Source organism: Natator depressus, chromosome 1, assembly GCF_965152275.1.
Source record: "Natator depressus isolate rNatDep1 chromosome 1, rNatDep2.hap1, whole genome shotgun sequence".
NCBI classification, from domain to species: Eukaryota; Metazoa; Chordata; order Testudines; family Cheloniidae; genus Natator; species Natator depressus.
In genome coordinates, this window is record NC_134234.1 from 195,324,604 (window position 1) to 195,346,392 (window position 21,789).

The 21,789-nt window shown below is 44.7% G+C and overlaps 1 protein-coding gene across 5 annotated transcripts in view; it reads left to right on the forward strand.

Moving 5' to 3' along the window:
* CMSS1 (cms1 ribosomal small subunit homolog) overlaps nucleotides 1-15,783 on the forward strand; it is a 366,757-nt gene extending 350,974 nt beyond the window's left edge. For all 5 annotated transcript variants that reach the window (XM_074973451.1, XM_074973442.1, XM_074973476.1 and 2 more), the window contains 5 exons: nucleotides 2,456-2,558; nucleotides 8,865-8,925; nucleotides 10,099-10,186; nucleotides 11,537-11,625; nucleotides 15,544-15,783. In XM_074973451.1, the coding sequence (XP_074829552.1) occupies nucleotides 2,456-2,558; nucleotides 8,865-8,925; nucleotides 10,099-10,186; nucleotides 11,537-11,625; nucleotides 15,544-15,627 (425 nt within the window). In that variant the 3' untranslated portion in view covers nucleotides 15,628-15,783. The remainder of the gene's footprint in view (nucleotides 1-2,455; nucleotides 2,559-8,864; nucleotides 8,926-10,098; nucleotides 10,187-11,536; nucleotides 11,626-15,543) is intronic.
* Nucleotides 15,784-21,789: the final 6,006 nt, after the last annotated feature.

Here is a 21,789-nt window from a genome sequence, read left to right on the forward strand (position 1 = left end):
GTTTTCCAATGTGCATTATATTGCATTTATCAACATTGAATTTCATCTGCCATTTTGTTGCCCAGTCACCCAGTTTTGAGAGATCCTTTTGTAGCCTTTCACAGTCTGCATGGGACTTAACTATCTTGAGTAGTTTTGTATCATCTGCAAATTTTGCCACCTCACTGTTTACTCTTTTCCAGATCATTTATGAATATGTTGAATAGGACTGGGCCCAGTACAGACCCCTGGGGGACCACCACTACTTACCTCTCTCCATTCTGAAAACTGACCATTTATTCCTACGTCTTGTTTCCTATATTTTAACCAATTACCAGTGCATGAGAGGACCTTCCCTCTTATCCCATGACTGCTTACTTTGCTTAAGAGTCTTTGGTGAGGGACCTTGTCAAAGGCTTTCTGAAAATCTAAATACATTATGTCCACTGGGTCCCCTTTGTCCACATGCTTGTTGACCCCCTCAAAGAATTCTAGTAGATTGGTGAGGCATGATTTCCCTTTACAAAAAAACCATGTTGACTTGTCCCCAACATATTATATTCATCTATGTGTCTGACAATTTTGTTCTTTACTATAGTTTCAACCAGTTTGTCCGGTACTGAAGTCAGGTTTACCGGCCTGTAATTGCCAGGGTCACCTCTGGAGCCCTTTTTAAAAATTGGTGTCACGTTAGCTGTCCTCCAGTCATTTGGTACAGAAGCTGATTTAAATGATAGGTTGCAGATGACAGGTAGTAGTCCTGCAATTTCACATTTGAGTTCCTTCAGTACTCTTGGGTGAATATCATCTGGTCTTGGTGACTTATTGCTGTTTAATTTATCAGTTTGTTTCAAAACCTCCTCTAATGGCACCTCAATCTGGGACAGTTCCTCAGATTTGTCACCTAAAAAGAATGGCTCAGGTTGGGGAATCTCCCTCACATCCTCAGCCATGAAGACCGATGCAAAGAATTCATTTAGTTTCTCCGCAAGGGCCTTATCGTCCTTGAGTGCTCCTTTAGCACCTCGATCATTCAGTGGCCCCCTTGGTTGTTTAGCAGGCTTCCTGCTTCTGATGTACTTAAAAAAAATTTGCTATTACTTTTTGAGTCTTTGGCTAGCTGTTCTTCAAATTCTTTTTTGGCCTGCCTAATTATATTTTTACACTTCATTTAGCCAAATTTTATGCTCCTTTCTATTTTCCTCACTAGGATTTAACTTCCACTTTTTAAAGGATTAAAATTAATCTTGCCCTTGAAATATTCATAAATTCAGTTATATTACATCTTTTATGTTTCTGCATATTTGTATTCTGCAAGATTATTATTGTGCATCAAAATATTTTAGTTTTGCTTTTAAATAATATTTGAGAAATATTTCTTAATATTTGACCACACTTTGTTAAATATGTAAGGCTGTGTCTATGCTTACAGTGGTGTGCAGAGTACATACAATGCACGCCCCCTTTGCATGGGTATAAAAGAAGTGTAGATGGTGAGCTTTACATGAGTAAAGACATGCCAGAACCTTATGGCATAAGCCCTACACGGCTGTGTACATGCCCAAGCAGTGCCTCCCTGTCTACACTGCTGTCTTGAGCAGTGCAGTGTTCTGCTGTTTCCTTGCTGCTGGAGCTTTCCCCCGCCACAAGGAAAGGCTCTGGCAGTGGTGAAAGGCGAGTGGAGAAGGGGCAAGGGAGCAGAGAGAGGCTCTGCCAGCTCCCCGCTGCTGGGGCCTTTCCCTGCTGCAGTGAAAGATTCCTGGCAGTGTGGGAAGGCTCTGGCAATGGGGAGGCAGCAGGAAAATGCTCTGGAAACATCACGTAGCTGGAGCCTTTCCCCACTCCCTCCCCCTGCCAGAGCCTTTCACTGCTTTGTGTAGCTACACATCGCAGTGTGGACGCAGCTTGCATTTTTCACTGCTTGGTGTAGCTATGTGTACCCTGTACGCTGCCACCAGTGTAGACAAGGCCTAATTATGTTGTCTTAATTTTATTGTACCATTTCTACCTGTCCCTGGCTATTGAAATTAGTAATGAGAATTTTTATTCTCTTTTGTCCTGGTTAACTAGATCTGCTTTTACATCCTTGTAGTACAGGTGCAATAAATGTATCCCCTTTAACAATTTTTCTCTCTATTAAAGCACTACTATAAATCAAATTGCATTGCTAATTTAGGGTCAAATGAAGTCAATGGATTTGTGCATATTTAAACAGTCGCTGCATTTTGACCCTTATGTAACCTGTTTTCTAATGTAACCTATTTGGTAATCATATTTCATTGTTTGGTACATGAGACCTTTTGTTTGTTAATTTTTTGGAAATATCTTAATGTTTTACAAACTAAGACTATGAAGTAGTGTGCCATAAGTATAGTCTTTCGGCAGGCAGCTATTCATCATGTACTTGTATAATTTAGCATGGCAATATGTATTTAAGTCTTAGCTTTCTCTGTGTATTTTGTATTTCTTGTTGCAGTCTGTCCCAAATGGGCAAAACTTCGTAAAAACCACAAGGAGAAGAAGTCTGTGCTGATGCTGATTATCTGCAGTTCTGCTCTCCGTTGTTTGGAGCTCATTAAGTATGTTGAAAGCAAATGTTATGTTGAGACTGGCACCTGGTCAGAGGTTTTGCCTGGAACCCTAGACATAAAGGCAAAATCGGGACAATGTCCTTTGCTAGCCAACAAAATTACTGACTCAACTGATGCAATATCCTTCACTCCTCCAAACCGTGGTACTGTGGTATTTGGTTTAGACTAAAGTAGAACTTAATAACTCAGCTGCATAGATCTACTGTTTTTGTTACAAACCAAGACTAAAGCATAGTTGCTCTTAGAAAGACATACAACCTATTACACTTAAGAACAGATTAAGTGCATAAAGATGCACAGCTCAACACTATCATTTTGAGTGCAGTGTCAGGACATTTCGATGACAAAGTTCAATAGAAACACAGTGCTCTGGGACCCCTGTGGAGACCAATGTGTCTGGCCTGGGTTAGTGTTTCTCAGTCTTTTCAGGTTGGCAACCCCTTCTTCACAGCCAGTTTTTTTCATGACCTCCCTCTCCCTTGCATTTATTATAAAAGTAAGAGTAAAGAAAATGTAGCAATAATAATAGATTGTAATAAAATTTTCAGTCCCTCACATCCCCACCCCACTTAGCTTTTGTGACTCTGCTTCCGAGGGTCACAATTCATTGGTCGAGAAACACTGGTCTGTGTAATGTCCTGTTTTCACCTGCCTGGAATACTAGGCCTGCTCTGGAGGGTGTGATTCTGTCACTCCTTAATGACTGATTTACAGAGAATAAGCTTTATTTTGAATTCTGTCTTCTGTGTTTTTGAGTCTTTAGGCTGCACTATGGTTACATGTACAAACTTTTCTCTGCAACCATGAGAGCTAGAATCCCCCCCCCCCCCCCCCCACTGAAGGATGAAAGTTTCCTAACTTGATTAGCTGGGCCTTAAAGAAAAAGACTAACTACTGTGACACTACTACTGTGGTAATAAAATATTGGCTGTTCCATGAAGCCAGGGTCTTCACAAATCCAGTTCCGTTTGCAAGACTGGTACGAGGAACATTTTTTCCCCTCTCATAGCCTAGACACTCTGGATGTACTAGCGGTTTTTCTAGGTGAACCCAGCCCTAATGCCTGTTTCCCTAGCTCATGAAGCCATAGAGTAGAAATCTGGACAGGAGCAATTTCAGTCCCCACAGAGTTGCTGATGTCTGTGGACTGTGTTGTTGGTAGGCTAAAGGGCGGGTTGGGGGAGGGAGGCGTGTGACATACACTGTCTGGGGTGTGGATCATCTGCCACGTATTCTCTCTGTTAGTTCTAATTTGCATCATATATATGAGAGCTGGGGGAAATGTTTGCTGGTGACTGGGAGGGAGATGTGTGGAGGTTTCTGCCAGTTTTGAGCAGCCTGACCCAAGACCTGTTCCTGGCAATGTTGCCAACATCAGAGATGCCAAGGTCATGAACATACGTATTTGAGAACAGGGCACTATACATTATTGCTTTATAGCGGGATACATGCTGTTTAATAAATGAATGTTGTTCTTCGAGTGCTTGCTCATGTTGATTCTATTTTAGGTGTGCACGTGCCCACGTGTGTGGCCGTTGGAGATTTTTGCCTTAGCGGTATCCGTTGGGTTGGCTGTGGTGTCCCCTGAGTGCTGGGTTCACGTGTCAGTATATTAGGCGCTGCCGGCCCTATGCCCTCTGTTCACTCTTACCGCCCGTGGTGGTTAGTTGGAGTGCCTTTCCCTTACCTGGCAGGGGTTAGCAGTTCTTCTACTTCAGTTGCTGAGCCTTAAGGCCTTGTAAATAGTTTGTATACAGTAGTTAGTAAGTAGTTACTTAGCGATAGCGTCCCAGCAGGGACTTTGCCCCACGTGGGGCATGCTTTGACTGCAACAGGCCTATGCCTGTGAGTGACCCCCATAGCAGCTGCCTCAAGTGCTTGGGGGAATAGCCTGGGAAGGACCAAGTGTCGCATCTGTAAGAACTTTCGTCCCAGGACTCAGAGCGAGACATCCATTTGAGAGCTCTTCTCACGGAGGCTGCTCTCTGCCCAGCGTCCAAGCCTTCCCAGCCAGACTCTGCCCCAAGCACCTCGGCGTTGGTGTGCAGCACACCCCCAGCACTGGGCTCTGCCTGGCATTGCTCCCCGTCACTGGTGCCTAAGAAGAGGTCGAAGAAGAGTGACTCCCCAGCACCGAGAAAGAAGGACAAAGGACCCAGTTTGGACCACCAGCCCACACTGGGGCCACCTGCCTGACTAGGGGCCCCTATTCCCCCAAGGGATCCGCCGCCAACTCCAGGAAGTGGTAGGGGACCCAGACTAGTGGTAGGGCTGACACCTTCCCAGGCTCTCCTGGCACCCAGAGAGCAGAGGCCTCTACCAGTGCTGCCGGCACCACGTGTCCTAGGACACAGCAACGGCTCTCAGCGAGTGCAAGCCAGCTATATAGACCCCTGCAGAGAGCAGGCAAACGATGCCAGTCTCCAGAGACAAGTCAGCACTCTCCGTCTCCACCCTCCAGGTCTCTGTCTTCTGCAGGCCATCCTAGATCGCCAGCATTGTGCTCGCAGTCTCCTCCCTCTCAACGTGGGTCGCCTAGAGGAAGGCACAGGTCACCATATTGACAGCACCAATAATCCTCCCGCCGGCTGTCTCCTTGGCGCAGATCCACATCTCCCAGACAGTGGGAGTGGTCTCCGTCACGGTACCAATCTTCCCGGTCCCGGCACCAATCCTTCTACTCAAGGCACCGGTCTCCTGCGGCGACGGTTAGCCACCAGACACTACGGCCTTCTTCTACGGTCCCTCCATGTTCACCGGAAGATGATTCCTCTGGTATAGAAAGAGAATTCAGCCCCTCACTGTGACAGCACTGGTGCGATTGGGCACTTGAGGCTGCGTCGACCTCCGTGATGCCGTTGTGGCAGCAAGGCCAATGGCCCTACTGGAGCGCGTGGGACATGCCTGTGATGACGATACCTCCATCAGTCCATTCCTCGGCCACCTCCTCGGAGCAGCAACCAACGGCACCAGTGGCACAAAGCCACTGGTCATGGAATGATCTGTCCCTCCACATAAATGTCAGGGAGCTCAAAGTGGTTCACCTGGCCTGGCAGGCTTTCCTGTCCAACGTGAAGGGCAAGGTGGTGCATGTCCTGACAGACGATACTGCTGCCATGTACTACATCAACAGGTAGGGCAGAGCCAGGTTGTCGGCCCTTTGCCAAGAAGCTCTCAGCCTTTGGGACTTCTTTGTGCAGCATGTCCTTCATCTGGTAGCCATGCATCTGCCCAGGCCAGGAATGAGTTAGCAGATCACCTCAGCAGGACTTTCTTGTCTCGCCACAAGTGATCTCTCTATCCGGAGGCGGTCAGTGGGATCTTCCGGAAGTGGGGGACTCCCCAGGTGGACCTGTTTGCATCCTGTCAGAATAGGAAATACCACGTGTTCTGCTCATTCTGGAGTTTGGACAGGGGCTCCCTGTCAGACACCTTTCTGCTCCCATGGTCAGGGGCTCTGATGTCCACCTTTCCGCTGGTGCCGCTAATTCACAAGGTCCTTATGAAGATCAAACAGGACACGGCAAAGGTGATCCTGAACGCCTCTGTGTGGCCTCGGCAGCACTGGTTCGGCACGCTGCTGGACCTTTTGGTAGCTGCCCCGCTGCAGCTTCCTCTCTGGCCAGACCTGCTGTCCCAGAACCAGGGCAGTCTTCTGCATCTGAACCTGGTATCGCTGCACTTGAGAGCCTGGCTTCCACATGGCTAAATGCGGAGGAACAGGAATGCTCAGCCTGTGTCCAACAGGTCTTGTTGCATAGCAGAAAACCCTCCACCAGAGCGACCTGCCTGGCCAAGTGGAAGCGGTTCACATGCTGGACCTTGGCCTGGGGTATCCTGGCTGAGCAGGCTTCGCTGCAGGTGATCCTGGACTATCTTCTACACCTCAAGCTCCAAGGGCTGTCCTTGTCATCAGTCGAAGTTCGCTTGGCTGGTATTTCGGCCTTCCACCCTCCGCTCCAGGACAGGTTGGTCTTCGCTCACGACATGACAGTCTGGTTTTTGAAAGGTCTGGAGAGTTTCTACCTGCATGTCAGGGCTCCTGTCCCTCACTGGGACCTCAACCTCATGCTGTCGTGGCTCAGGGGTCCTCCCTTCGAGCTTCTAGCTTCCTGCTCCCTGAAAAGTTTCTTTCCTGATCACAATAAAGTCTGCCTGTGTGGTCTCTGAGATCAGGGTGTTTACTTCAGAGCTGCCCTATATGCTGTTTTACAAGGACAAGGTCCAGCTGCGGCCGCACTATGAACACATCTTCATAGCCTCACTAATGTAGTATTTTCTCTGAACTTTTCCCCGTTTGCACACAGACACCTGTCAGCACACACACACTCATTCTTCATACACAGAACTTATTTGTTCATAAGGACTTCTCTGAGCCACCAGATGGTGCATCCAGTCACTCTGCTCCTGCTGTGCTGAAGTCTCTGGTCCCTTCTGGGAAGGGAGCCCAAGCTTTGTCTTTCACTCAGGTGCTGTGCTAACCTCACTGCTGACTTCAAAAGGCTGGGCTTTGTGCTAGTAGAGTGACATCACAATGCAGAACTGAGATGTTGTCTCTGCCATCTCTTTCCTTTGTCACGAATGTGGACAGGGGTCTTACTCCCTCACTTTGGGCTGGAAAGTCCTTCAGTAACTGACTGTGTGCGGAAGTCTCGTTCCACACTCCCTGTTGTTGGGAGAGTGGAGCAGAAAAAGTCTGAGTTTCCCTCTCTCCTCTGTCATATTAGCTGCACAGTTATTCATCTCTGGTTCCTCATGTACTTTTCTTTCTCCTGCTTTCTTTCCCTTTGCAATCGCTGATTCTAGATTTTGTGGACTCTGTTTTTGTTTTCCATGTTTCGCTGGCATGTAGATCGTGTCCCAGCTTCTATCCCATCCTGCTGTATGTCCCAGTAACCGTTCTGTGTCTGATCCACCCTGTTGTAGGGTCACTTTCCTTTCTCTCTCATTTCTCTATGACCGATGTGGTGTCTGCATGACCCTTCTCCTTAGTTGGTTCCTATCCAGCAGTTGTTAATTTTGTGCTGAGGTGCTGCTACTGCCCCGATGCTCCTAGGGCCTTGTAACTTGTGAAAACCAGAGTGAGGATACAGCAGGAACAAGCTCTGGTGTGTCCACATTCGTTCAGTTTGATTCCACAGGGATAGAGTTGATGAGATTTGTATATTGGTTCAGGAGATTTGAAAGGCTTCCTGCCCAAACCTGACTTCCCCAACAGAAGGTATGAAAATCAGAATTTGTTCCTCTTGGCCCAGTCTCTTGATGAGAACTGTCATAGTTTCTGCAACACACATCGCTAGATCAGTGGTTTGCATTCTCCACTCCGTACTCTTGATCCGAGTACCCAGGCTCCCCTGCTCCCAGCTTTCCCAATAGCAGATGCAGATCTTGCTATCCCACAATACACCATGGAGTGAAGAGCAGAGCAGTGCAAGGCTGGGTTGAAGGCATGAAAACTCTGGTCATGTCTCCTCTCCTGGCTCCAGAATTCAAATGATGACAGTTGAATTTCCGCATTGTTTAAAAAAAAAGTTTCTAGACTTCATGGTTGTAAAGGAAGGCTTTAACATGTGACTTGCATGTCACTGGTGCATTGATTTCTTCCTGAGTGCAGGGAAAAGCCTATATCAACTGGAGCTTTGTAAGCTCCATACTCAGTTTCTCCTGCTGAGTTTATTATACAGATCATGAAGTTTTCTATATATAGAACTATGTCCCAAAGCAAAGGCTCAGGATGCAATTTTGGTCTTCTGATAAAAAGAGTTGTGGTCAACAGGGGTGTGGATATCAAGGTTCCTTTGTGTAATAAGGGTTATGACAGCCCAGAAGGGATGATTTTCCTAATAATTGCATAAATAAATGTAATAACTTAAATTTCTGGTTCAGAATGCTTTCTGGTGTGCCTATAATTCAATAGTGAAATCATTCTTTTATTTAAATTTGGCAATTGATTAGTCAGTAGTCTTGAAGGAAGTCAATTGTAAAAGTACATGTTCTTTAAATATTACATAAATACCTATCAAAAAGATGTGCGTTAATTACTCCTAAATTGTGCCCTCTAGTATGTAGATCTGGTTGTAGATCATTACAATTACCAAATATAGATTTAAATAATAATTTATTGGGATGTTTTCAAAGCACAAATAGGAGTCAATGAAAGTTGGGCACCTAACTCATTTAGACATCCCATTCTTAAGCATTAAATTAACTAGTTTTGGTTTCCTCTTGTGCCTGTTATACACTCCTAATCCGAGTTCTAATGTTTGAGTTCATTTTTAATTTATCCTCTACTAGGTCAGTGACGGCATTCAAAGGAGACTGCAGAGTTATTAAATTGTTTGCAAAACACATAAAGGTAAGCAAGTTCAGAGGTAGTTTTGATGAAATGGCTAACCAATCACATACCATTGTCTTTGGTGTGATATTGTAAGGATACTTTTCATGGACATAGCTTCTTTCTTTAGAAAAGGGTCTCCTTTCTGTACCCCAGCAACACAGTTCTGGGCATTCAACCAAGCAATTCCTCTGATTGCTCCTCAACTCTCCTCATGCCCCTGTGTTTTTTTGTGCAGCATGGGCACCTACATTAAGATCAGAACATCCATCAGGAACCTGTGTGGTACACACTCAAACGTTCTGTGCCTCAAACCAGCCTCTGATTTTGGGCCTGCTTAAAAACCAAAACCAAAAAGCATGTGCATGTGTTCGCATCCACAAAACTCCACCTTCACCCACATTCATGGGCGCAAATCAGGTAGTCAGATGCTCAGCTACCCAATGCAAATGCCTGTTTGTGTGTACAAATGATGGGGTTGTTTTGCAATCAAGGAAATCAGAGACAGTGGGTGAAAATTTGGCCTTCTATATAAATACTGTCAAACAGGTAAATGTTACACACAGTATATTTCATCCTTCCCCAGTCTTGGGCAGATTAGTGTGAATCCAGTTTCGCATTAACTTTCCCCAGATTGCGTGCTCTCCATTTAGTTCTAGAGGATTGATTTAATTGTTGGAGTTCAGTACTATTCAGACCTCAGAAAACGGATTCAGGGTGAGATTTTGAAAGGCACAATCGAGTGAATTTCAATTATTGACTTTCAAAGGGAATTGGACACCTCACTGCCCTTTGTGGCTTTCCCCCATATGTACCAGTTTTACAGTCCGAGAGACGAACACTGTGTCTCTTACTGTCTGAATGTACAGTGCTTTAGCTTCCACACATTAACTGTCCGTGTGGACCCCAGTACCACACACTAAAAGTTCCTTAGTGTGCTTATGGAACTCTTAATGCATGGTAGCAGGGCCCACGGGGACAGTTACACACAGCAGGCTATAATACCGTAGATTACATCCCAGCTTGCTGGGCACTATTTCTCCATATGGACTTGACTTTAGATGGTGTTTTAAGAGGAATTATTGTGCTATTTGGAATTTACCTCCAATGTGGAATAAAATGTTCTTTAAGAGGGAATCCTAAACACTTGTGGGTTTACTGATGCAACATTTTCTCTTACTGTCCTTGAATTAGATAAAAGAACAGATGCACATGCTGGAGAGTGGTGTCATCCACCTGGGTGTAGGAACACCTGGAAGGATAAAAGCACTAGTAGAACAAGGTAGGAGAGGAGGCTGGAATGGGCTCTGGTAATGGACATGTTGCACATGGCAGAATAAGTGAAACTTCGATACAGAGTTTGAAGGTTCTGGACTTACCTGAGTCAGTGAATTTGGGGATCTGCTCTCACAATTGTCACTCAAATGCAGGTTAAGAATATAAAGTTAAAAATCTGAGAAGCCGAACACAGTGGCTTAGACAAAAGGAGTTATGCTATGCACAATTCTGAGTTCAATTTCAGCTTTTATGGAAACCCCTGCCCAACAAAATCTAGATTTGCTTGGTCTTTCAGTTTATTATTCCCAATCTCCTGCCAGGCATGAAGATCTTGAACAGGAAGTTAATTTTTCTGTTTAACCCTCCTTCTCCTTCCCAAATCTAAGTTCTTTTTCCTGCCATATATTTTGCTTCCTAAATAGATATTTGCAATAAAAACAAAATGTAATGTAGATATCATAGGATACTAACCATGGTCCCGTCACGGCAGTTCCATCTTCGGATCAATTGGCCAAGCTATACCCCTGCTCGAGGGTGGGAGCTGGCTCTGGTAGGGGACTCCACTGTTTCTCCCTCCAGGAAGCACAGGAACAGTGAGATGTTTCATTATTGCTGTGTTTTACAAGAGTGTTAAGATATCACAATTCAACAGCACATCATAGAGTTGATGTTGCTGCATCAGCCCAAAGATATGTAAAGACGAGAGACAGTGGGCTAGGAGCAGAAGCTGACCATGTGTTCTTCATGTCTAGAGCTGTTTGACAGTTCAGTGATGCCATGGGAGGTTACTGAGAAAAAGCTAGCAAGAAAAATTGTGGACATCACCCACTAGCTATGGAAGAGTTAGCAGAGCTGGCAGAAGGTCATTTCCCAAAGAACCATCTGCCTCCTTGTCTCCTTCCATTCAAATGGAAGATGACCAAAGCCCTTCGCAGTGCTGCTGACCTGAAGCTTATTTAGGGCCTGATTGTGCAAGTTTCTGAGTATCCTCAGTTCCCACTGATTGGCTCCTGCTGGCTCAGGTCCCTATAATTTACCAACTTGTCGTCAGCCATGGAAACTCAACTCCTGTGGTTTCATGAAGAGGAAGTCTGGGGAATTCTTTGCAGGCAGGATATTGGCTCTTGACAAGCCTGGCAACAGCAGCTGCTCTGCTTTTGCGTTTATCTTCTTGAAAAGGCATGGGATTATGTGGTAAGGAAGTTTGCAGTGTCATTGCATTAGTTTTCCAACCAGCAAATGTAGTGTTCAGTGCCCTGGGAACAGACTGCAAAGGATGAAAAACTCAAAAATCATTTTGATAAGCACATGTCATTTTACCTTTATTATAGTAAGACTTGCTCTGTCTTTTCAGATGGCCTTAGCTTGAACTCCTTGAAGTATCTGATTTTGGATTGGAACTGGAGAGATCAGAAGTTAAGGAGAATGATTGATATCCCTGAGGTACAGTATGGTCACCTTTTTAAACAATGACGTTAATTATATTAACCTTTCTGTCTAAACGTAGTTAACACTTGAATGCTGGGAAGTCAGGATTTTCTGCTGTGAAACTGACTTCTGGTATCAGCACTCAAGGAACACAAAGGAATTAGCATTTTACCTGTAATTTTGCACCCTGGGTTCCCCAGCTCCAAACTGAGGCACTTCACTTCTTCATCTCTCATCTCGTGAGCTGCAGCAAACGGTACTAATGGGTTCCAGCGCCCTCTATCAATTTTTCCTGCTCAGATGTCTCTGAGCTAGTAGTTCTGCCCCTCCCAGAGACTCTCAGCAACCCGCTCCTGGGAGGAAAGTTTTCCTCAGAAATTGAAGAAAAGGAACTAAGATTCCTTTTGAGCAGCTTTTGAGGACACATTGGACTCCAAGATGGAAGGAGCACATTGGCCTGTTGAGTCACACTACAACCTCATCTAGAACAATATGATCCCATAAAGCAGCAAAACTCATTGGCCTGTAAGCCACTGGGAGAGCCTTCTCATCCTGACAATTCCATGTGCTTTTCAGTGGCATGTTGCAGCACTCACATTGTTAGGTGTGCAGCATTGTGCTGTGGTATTGTGCTATTTGATATGTAGTAGGCTATATAGATAACCAGTATTCAGCCCAGAGAGAGAACTGACCACAAGTCTCTCCAATCAGTATGAAAAGGCTACCTCTCTCCTGTGCAGGTTTGGGTAACGGTAACCTCTAAGTGGCCAATGTCTGGAGCCTCCAGAGGACAATCCCTTTGACAGGTAGCACAGACCTCTTTCACAAGGAAGAAAATTGTCACACACCCCATCCTGCTCTGTACTTTAACATGTTTTTGAGTGTGTTGTATCACTCACCACCATGTGTGCAAGGTTGTGTTCCTCATGCTCCAGGATGAACTACTGTGTCTGCTAAAAGAAAAGGAGGACTTGTGGCACCTTAGAGACTAACCAATTTATTTGAGCATAAGCTTTCGTGAGCTACAGCTCACTTCATCGGATGCTGTAGCTCACGAAAGCTTATGCTCAAATAAATTGGTTAGTCTCTAAGGTGCCAGAAGTACTCCTTTTCTTTTTGCAAATACAGACTAACACGGCTGTTACTCTGAAACCTGTGTCTGCTAAAGTACCTTGAAGAAATCAAGTAGCAAAAAGAGCAGCTTCACTTAATGAAGCAAAGAGGCTCCCCCTTGTGGTAAATCATCAATAGAAATCTCAAGGTGTGAGTTTGATAGGGTACTTGCATTAAAACGGATATGTAAGCACTTCGGACACTGATGAACAGATCACAGAAATGTTAGCAAAGGACACTGGCACAAAGCCCTGCTCTTACGAAAAGCGCTATGGGCTCCTGTGGACTCCAGATGGACCAGGGTTTCTGGGAGTCAGCCACAGGCAGCAAGCCGCAGCCTCTGGCTGATCTCCCTGGATTTGAACCTGTGCTATCGCAAACCTGAGACCGAGGCCTCCTAGCCATTCCTTACAGCTCAACTAAACATTTGTTCTTCAGGGAGCATGCCAAACTTCCTGAATGCTGTCTCGCCACGGGGAGTAGTCCTACAACTGGGATGCTGCCTGGATAACAAAATTGTGACTCTAACTGTATTTAACTAGAAAAAAATAATGTAACATTAAGAATACAAAATTAAAAGCCTAGGAATTGGGCAAGTTAATGGTGAATGTGTAACACCAACTTTGCCCTTTTGTGCACTTTCTGCATTATGGAACAGCCTTCAATCACCTGCTATGTCTCAGATAACACAACATACGGGGTTTTCCCCCAGCAGCCTTGGATACGTATGTAAAGCATCTTGTAGTACAGTACTTTGTACTACTGCATATGCCAGAAAGAGTCCAGGAAAATCATTTATATGAAAGGTATGTAATAAACTGTACTCAGCATAGTACAGATAAAGTGTCATAACAGGGCAATAGTGAATCCCATCAGGTGCTGGCAAAGGTAAGACTTTACATTTGGAGTATGTCATTGAGCCAGGTACCTTGTTCTCCTACTTCTGTGTAAAATGCCAAGAACACTATAAATAGTAATAAATAATAACATGATACTGCCAGATTTTCAGAAATGGCTGCCAGTTTGTGGGCCTGCAAAAATTACATAACTAATTGGTATCCACAGTTAAGTGAAGTGATGATAGTGTGTAACTGCTAGCAGCTCCATTAGCAGACTCAGTCAGATGATGTACTAATTCTTTTGTATCCATAGTTAATCATGGATGCAAAATTGCACCAATACAGTTGAGGACCAGGCAGAGGCCCTTTTACAAGATGGCCCTGGCTTCTTCAATAACTTCTCTCTGCAGAATAACTTTTGGTCCTGTAGAATTTACAGGATTCATTACTGCATCTTACTGTAAATAGGGCAGTACTGTTTGTTTAAACACATAGAAGCCAAGGAGCGCTGGAAACATGCACATTTTTATATTGGCATACGGAAAAACTCATAGCCCGATTTTTCAGAGGTGTGAAGCGCTCACAGCTCCCTCTAAATGCACACTTACCTCATTTCCAGGGGGGAGTGAAGAAGGCAGCAGAGAAGATGGAGGTTGTGGGCTAAGAACAACACAGAGAGCAGCCGTTCTTGGGGACGTTGGTGTGCAGGGTTAATTTTTTACCTGGTGGAGTTCTAATAAACACACAAGTTTAAAAACAAAACCCAAAGCCCTCCCATGCCTTGGTTCTAGACCCCGCCACATCCGGAGAGGACAGGGACATCCTGATGCCGGCTCTTGCAGTGTCACAGGCAGAGTTATGTATTCTTCCACATTTTCCAACTTAACGCTGAGCAGACGTGTAACCCTAACATCACATTAGGGAAAGTTGTTGTATGTTCATGTCCTTGTTTTCCCCTACCCTCACCCTAAATAGGAGAGAGAAAAAAGGAGACATTCAGAATAATCAGGCTAGAGGAGCTTAAAAGGCTCTCTCCTGAAGAACTTCTAAACTCTGCCAAAGCATAACGAGCCTAGTACAGTCTGGTTTCACAGTCTAAACTGCCTATAGACAAAGTTTTCTACATCAGAAACTTACTACGTAGATATTGGCTGCAATACAAAGTAATAGCCTAGCTCTCAAAGTTGACAAAAGTTTCTAATGTGCAAGCATCAAACTGAGCTTTTCAAACCCTTTTGTAACCCCATTACGTTTGTTCTTTTTGTAAACAACGTAAGGGCTGAGCCTTCAGTAAGTCTGAAAATATCAGCTTGTAAAGTTCAGCTATTCAAGTTACGTGAGCAAAAAAGCTTTTAAAATGTACTTCAAATGGAGAGATGATTATCCCCCACCCCTTCGTATAACTTTAAAAGGGTAGAACAGAAATTTGCCAGGCTTTCTCACACCCTTCATCTCTGGGCTGAGGTGAAGCATGGAAACATTCAGCCCAAAAGGTGAACTTCTCTGTTAGGTAGTCAGAGCTGACAATGGGGTTATAATGAAAGCCCTGATGTAACCGTAACTGCAGTATCAGAGGGGTAGCCGTGTTAGTCTGGATCTGTAAAAGCGGCAGAGTCCTGTGACTAACAGACGTATTGGAGCATAAGCTTTCGTGGGTGAATACCCACTTCGTCAGATGCATGACTCTTTGCCGCAGAACTGCAGTGGAGCTCCTGGCCTTGCCATGGTGTTAGTCGGTATTTCCTCTCAAATACATCTGGTGGTCTTTAAAGTAGATAAGCTAAGAAATATTCAACTCAATAGGTAGTTTCTAGAGTTTATTATATTTCTTTTGTAAAACTTCTGTTTGTGTGTGAGGGTCCCTCCTTTACTCAGACTCTAATAAAACTCATGTAGCTAAGCAGAATAAGGGTGGGTGTGCAGAGCACTTTCAGTAATCTTCCTACTTCATGTTTACTTGTTTAATTTTTGTTTCCTTCAGATAAGGAAAGAAACAATTGACCTTCTGGAAATGGGAATTATAAAGCTGTGCAGAGAAGATTCTGTGAAGCTGGGACTCTTTTAATGGGACTCTTTTAATGGTGTAACTAACATGGATGCAATTTACAGCTGTATTAGGCAACTGTTCAATGGCTGACTGGATTCAGTTCTTCCATTTCTGAGATGCTGTGTATTACAATGTTTGTCAGCGTCTGGCCCTCTTATAATAAAGCAAAGGTTTGCATGTAGATTCTATACCAGGGATGGTTATTGCCTGAACAGTATGATACTGAAATTAGATGTATGCTGCATGTAAAACAGTAGGTGTGCATTCTCCACTACCCTTAGGACACTGAGGATGAGTGCGCCTATCCTGAGTGATTCCCACAGCCAAACTCTGCTTCTGGCCCCCCCTTCACTCTTCCAAAAGGACACCTTCAATCCCCGTCTAGGAGTGATAGAAGACAGCCCATTCCAGTTCTGGGCACCTCTGGCTCAGAAATTCCCAACCCTCACTGCTGCAGCTTCCTAGCATGCAGAAGACATCTGGCCATTACGGAGACCAGTCCAGAGTTAGTCAAGAAGTTTTAGCCATATTGCTCCTTTAGTACCTTATGTAGCTACCCCCACAGCGTGTTGATGAGTTAGAGCTCTCTTGTCCTCCACAAACCCTGTCACTACATTATATCATAAAGATGCGTGCTGGAAAATAACAGTGGCTCATGCTAGGGCAGGAAACTTCTTAACGCAGAAAAATTACTATGATACCTACAGCATAAAAATGGTCTAATCTTGCAACTCGCACTCCTGTGAGTGATCCCACCAACTACAGCGTTGCTATTGTCATGAGATAGAAGCTGCAGGACGTGACCATATCTGGGTTGGTGATACACTTGCTTTTTGGGTACACATCCTGGTTCATGTTTTTGCTTAATGAGCCTCACTTTATGGCACATTCACCCACCCCAACAATCAACATTATTCAGTATCACAAGCGAGAAGTTGTAAACTTCACCCAGTATTTATTCAGGTTCTAACATAGCATGATTTGACCACAGTGAGGTTGGAGGGGTCACAAAGTGTCAAAACCAGAGACCCGTGCAAGGGCTTAGATCAGAGGTGGGCAAACTACAGCCCGCAGGACCATCCTGCCTGGACCCTGAGCTCCTGGCCTGGGAGGCTAGCCCCTGACCCCTCCCCCGCTGTTTCCCCTCCCCCGCAGCCATGCTGCTGCGCGGGCAGTGGGGCTGCAAGCTCCTGCTGCTCTGAGTGGCATGGTAAGGGGGCCATGGCAGCACGCGTGGCGGTGTGGGGGTTGGGTAGGGAGTCTGGGGGGCAGTCAGGGGACAGGGAGCAGGGGGCGGTTGGATGGGGCAGAGGTTCTGGGGTGGTCAGGGGACAGGGAACAGGGGGGGTTGGATAGGGCGTGGGAGTCCTGGGCGGGCCTGTCGGGGGGCAGGGTATAGATAGGTTGGGGCAGTCAGGGGACAAGGAGCAGCGGGGGTTGGATGGGTCGGGGGTTCTGAGGGGAACAGTCAGGGGGCGGGAATTGGGAGGGGGCAAATAGGAGGTGGGGGCAGGGGCCAGGTTGTTTGCGGAGGCACAGCCTTCCCTACCCAGCCCTCCATACAGTTTCGCACCCCGATGTGGCCCTTGGGCCAAAAAGTTTGCTCATCCCTGGCTTAGATGCTAGAAAGAGACGATTGTAATGGGGGAGATCTGAAAGACTGCTCTTCACCTGGCAACACAGGCAGGTCAGAGTGGCCATCTCCAAAGACATTTCCCTGTCTATTTAGTGCTCTTTTCAGGGTCTGATCCTGTCAGCAATAGAAAGAGTCTCGGGGAGCATTTCGAGGGTTTATTTTGGGTTTGTTTGCTGAGTTTTGAACACACAGGTTTGGCAGTTGGGCATCCCAGCCCTGTCAAACTCTCCAGTGTCGCTGCTTTGTGTCCATCCTCCAGAGAGCCTGACAGAGAAAGACAGCACTTCCTGACTAGTAGATTTTACCTTGCTAGCCATCTGTTTCTGCTGTCCAAGATTAAAATTCACTTCTCAGCCCCTCTCAAAGGAAGCAATAGAACTACTGCAGTTAAACAAGCTCTCCCAGCCCAAAAATGTCATTACAAAGCAGCTAAATTCCAACATTCAGCATGGAAAGGCTTAGCAATTCTCTGAGATCATTTTAAACCTTGCTTTGACTCCAGTATACAGGGTTGATTTGTCAGTAAGGAATGGAATTCCAAAGGAAAGAGAAGAGTTAGGCCTGGTCTACAGTACAAAGTTTTGTCAGCATAGCGTTGGTCAGGTGTGTGAAAAACCACACCACCTAGCCAACATAGCTATGATGGCAGAAACCCCAGTGTACGTGCAACTATGCTGACAGAAGAGTGCTTCTGTTGACATAGCTAACTTTGTTTGGGGACTGGCAGAAGAACTCCTTCTGTCAGCATATGCTGTGTCTACACTAGGGGGCTCTGCTGACATAGCTATACAGGCCAAGCCTTTCTATTGTAGACAAGGCCCTTAGGAAAGAGAGGAGCCAGCGCTTGGGATTTTCCACCACTTGATTTTATTCCGGTCCCTCACTCTGAGCTGACAAAGGGTGTTCATTCTTCTAGAGGGAGAAAAGTGAAACTCCTACCACTCCCTGTCTCTGGAGAGATTCCTGTGACGCAGGGATTTTTGCCTTTGATGTGTAGGGGTGGTTGAATAGTATTCAGCAAATTTTGCCAGTCTTCATCCTGTAATTGATATGTCAAATACTTTCTTGTTGTGTTCTGCCAGCTGGTCAAGTATTACTTGGTGAGTAACCAAGTATATTCACCAGATGTTCTTTTCTGTTATTGAATAAGTTACATTTTTAAATTGCATTAAATGGAAAGTTGATTGTATATTTGTTAAATTGTCAAAGTACATAGACAATATTCAGCTGTCATTCCTGCCGGGGGATGAGGGGAAGCAATTTGGGTGCTCATGGCAGCACAGGTATTTTTCACCCTGGCTTGTATGTATGAGGTGATTTTTTCAGAGGGGAGCAGTAGGAGTAACAAGGGACAAATTAGAGGGATTCTGGAAGGTCTCTGACACAAACCAGACATTATTAGAATAACCTTTGCTATCCTTTTCTGGTCACAGGTACTTAACCATTTTATGACCCTAACTGCCACAGGATTTATTTAATTGCAACTAAGGCAATGGCTATTGCATTTGTAACTGGTACTAGGACTGGAGGTTGACCTTGGTGAGAAAACATGCATAATTAGATGTTAATATCTTTACTAAAAAGCACATGTGCTCTACCGTGTTCTATTATTCCAGTACAATCCAGCTAATATCAGACCAGAAAAGAATAAATCAGATCCACTTGTTAGTTCTTTTTATGCCAAATGGCTATTTGCAGGAGAATAATACTGTTATACCAATAAAATAAAAACCAGCAGGATCGTATTAAAGGGGAAAAGGCCACATTTATTGTGAATACAGAAAGAATCATAGTAAGCAGTTAGTTATAGCTATAACATTCCATTCAATTTCATATTTATTCACACATTCATTCATACACACACACACAGGTTCTGCAAGGTTGTTATCATAGTTACCAGCCTTTAGAGTTGCTCATGTCAAGCCACTGGCCAGGTGGCCTGGACATGAGGAGGGAGCAGGGCCTTGTCAGATGCTCATCTGATGCTCCTGGAAGTTGGTTTGCAGAATCAGACCCCAAAGTTCTCACTTTCTAGAGTCCATTTTTATAGGAATTTCTTCCTATGCCAGTCTATGGGAATTGCTTCATCATGCTGTTGCTGAATCAATCAGCAGATGGCACATTCCTGACAGCTCCGTGCTGCCAGATGTTATCTTGTTCTTTGGTTCTCCCATCTTTGAGGCTGTTGGGTGGATTCCAGTCTGCCCTCCGGGTGTCCTCTGGTTATTTCCACTTGACGCCTTCTTCAGCCGATGGACACTGGATTCTTAGGCTGGCACCTCCCTGATCATTCAGTTATTATCCACACCAAGCATCCATCCACATACATCCTCTATCTCTATTTTAATCACAATTGTTAACAAAGCGAGATGAATACAACAAAAGGGCGGGGAGTCTCTGGGTGCTGTTTCTGTTGTTACAGAGTATTGCTTTGAGTCTCTCTCTGTGTGAGTAGTTGTTGTTACAAAGAATTGCTTTGAGAACAGACTCTGTCTTAGAATGTACTAACACAATTAGCAGCTTGCAAGTTTCACACACAGTGGGAGAGAAACAGTACCAAAAACCAAGAGACCTCTTAATTAGTAATACCCTGGAATTTAAACTATGGGGAATCAAACTCATTTGTGATTTTAATACAGAACTTCTTTAATATGATCCAACAATACAAACTGTGATACACTGGAAAGTTCCGTTTCATTCTTCCACTGGAAACATTATCTCATAATGTAGATACAATCTACCTGACTCCCTGCAGCCCCTCCTATCTCTCTTCCTGAAACAAGCTGTATTTGCACTCGACTCTCTCTTTGGGTGCAGTTCTACCCTGAAAAGTGGTTTTGCAAAAATGGTATCATGGGGTGCCATGTTTGTGTCTCAGATCAAAGGTGCTCAGTTTACAAGTAAAAAGAGTTCTTTTCATACTGCAGGCCCTGCAAACTCAGGCAGGAATCTGAACTGAAGGAGTGACTTCTCTTTCATCTGAGTCAGTAGTGAGCCAGTGCCGCTGACAAATCATGTGATACGTGATGAAGAGGGCAGAATTTGCTGAATACTATTCAACCACCCCTGCACATCAAAGTTAGTGCCTGTTAGTGGGTACTGTGTTGCTGTAGGGACCATCTTTCAAATAGACACAAAACTGAAGCCCTGACCACTTGTGGTGAGTAAAAATCCTATAGCCCTTTTCATTAGGTTTATCTGGTTTCCACATTATCAGCAAATAAAGAATTTGTTACTAGAATTTTAGTTCATTTTGATTACTATGATGTCAGAATACACTTTGCTGTCCCTTAGCTCTGTCGGCTCTATAGAGCAAATAGAGTAAAACATGCTCATTGGACTAGTTAGCAAAATATGGATATCTGTAGTAGGAAACACTCAAGTTGATTGAAAAATGAAACAAAGTTTTGAGTAAACGTTTCTGGGTGCTTTTGACTAAAATTCAAAACTGCCTGTATCTGGATGAGATTTAATAGGAATTTATTTAATCAAACATTAGTGTGATCTGTTAACAAATCCCATTTATAATGCACGTCAGCCAGTGAGTATGAGGGAATATAACTTGGGATACAGTCTGTACTATTTAGCTCTTGTTCTCACTGCTCAATCTCTCCCGTGACCTGCAGCTTCTGTGTTGGTTACCTTGTTGACTAGATTGTGATCAGGTCTAAGAAGAGGTGATAAGAAGAGGGAAAGATGATCTTTCCTTTGGGGATCTTGTGCTCTCAGTGCAAAAGGGGGAGGGGTGCACAGTACCAAAGCTAGCACTGGGGAACTCAAAGGGGGCCATACCAACTCTCCAAATGCTGTGCCCTTACGAAGGGCGTTGCAGTTCCTCCCTTGGTAAGTTCTCCCCCAGGGCCTCACACTGGTAGGAGCCCTTCACATTGTCATCCAACACAGCATTCTCTTGTAAAAGCCATTTTTGCTTTTGATAACACTGCTCTGTTTAGGGTGACTATGGAAATAAAGGGAAGAGAGGGAGTACGGGATCAAACTGTGTACAGACCTTTCAAGTAGCAGGCAGTGGCCCTGCAAGTGATCAATAGCTCAGAACTTAGTGAAACCTAATAAACTCTTTACAGTAGAACCTCCGAGTTACAAACTGACCAGTCAATCAAATACCTCATTTGGAACCGGAAGTACGCAATCAGGCAACAGCAGAGAGCTAAAAAAAAAAACACAGTACAATACTGTGTCAAACATAAACTAATAAAAAATAAAGGGAAAGCAGCATTTTTCTTCAGCACAGTAAAATTTCAAAGCTGTATTAAATCAATGTTCCACTGTAAACTTTTGAAAGAACCATAAGATTTTGTTCAGGGTTACAACGTTTCAGAGTAACGAACAATCTCCATTCCCGGGGTGTTTGTCACTCTGAGGTTCTACTGTACTAAGTGGTACAGCAGAAAAAGACTCTTGGTGACTTTCCCAGAGAGTCCGGACTGTCTAGGTTGCAAGTCCCTATGACTCTGACTAAAGTACACCTGTGGCTGATAGCACCAGCTGATTAAGGTGATTGAGGTCACCAACGGACAGGATGA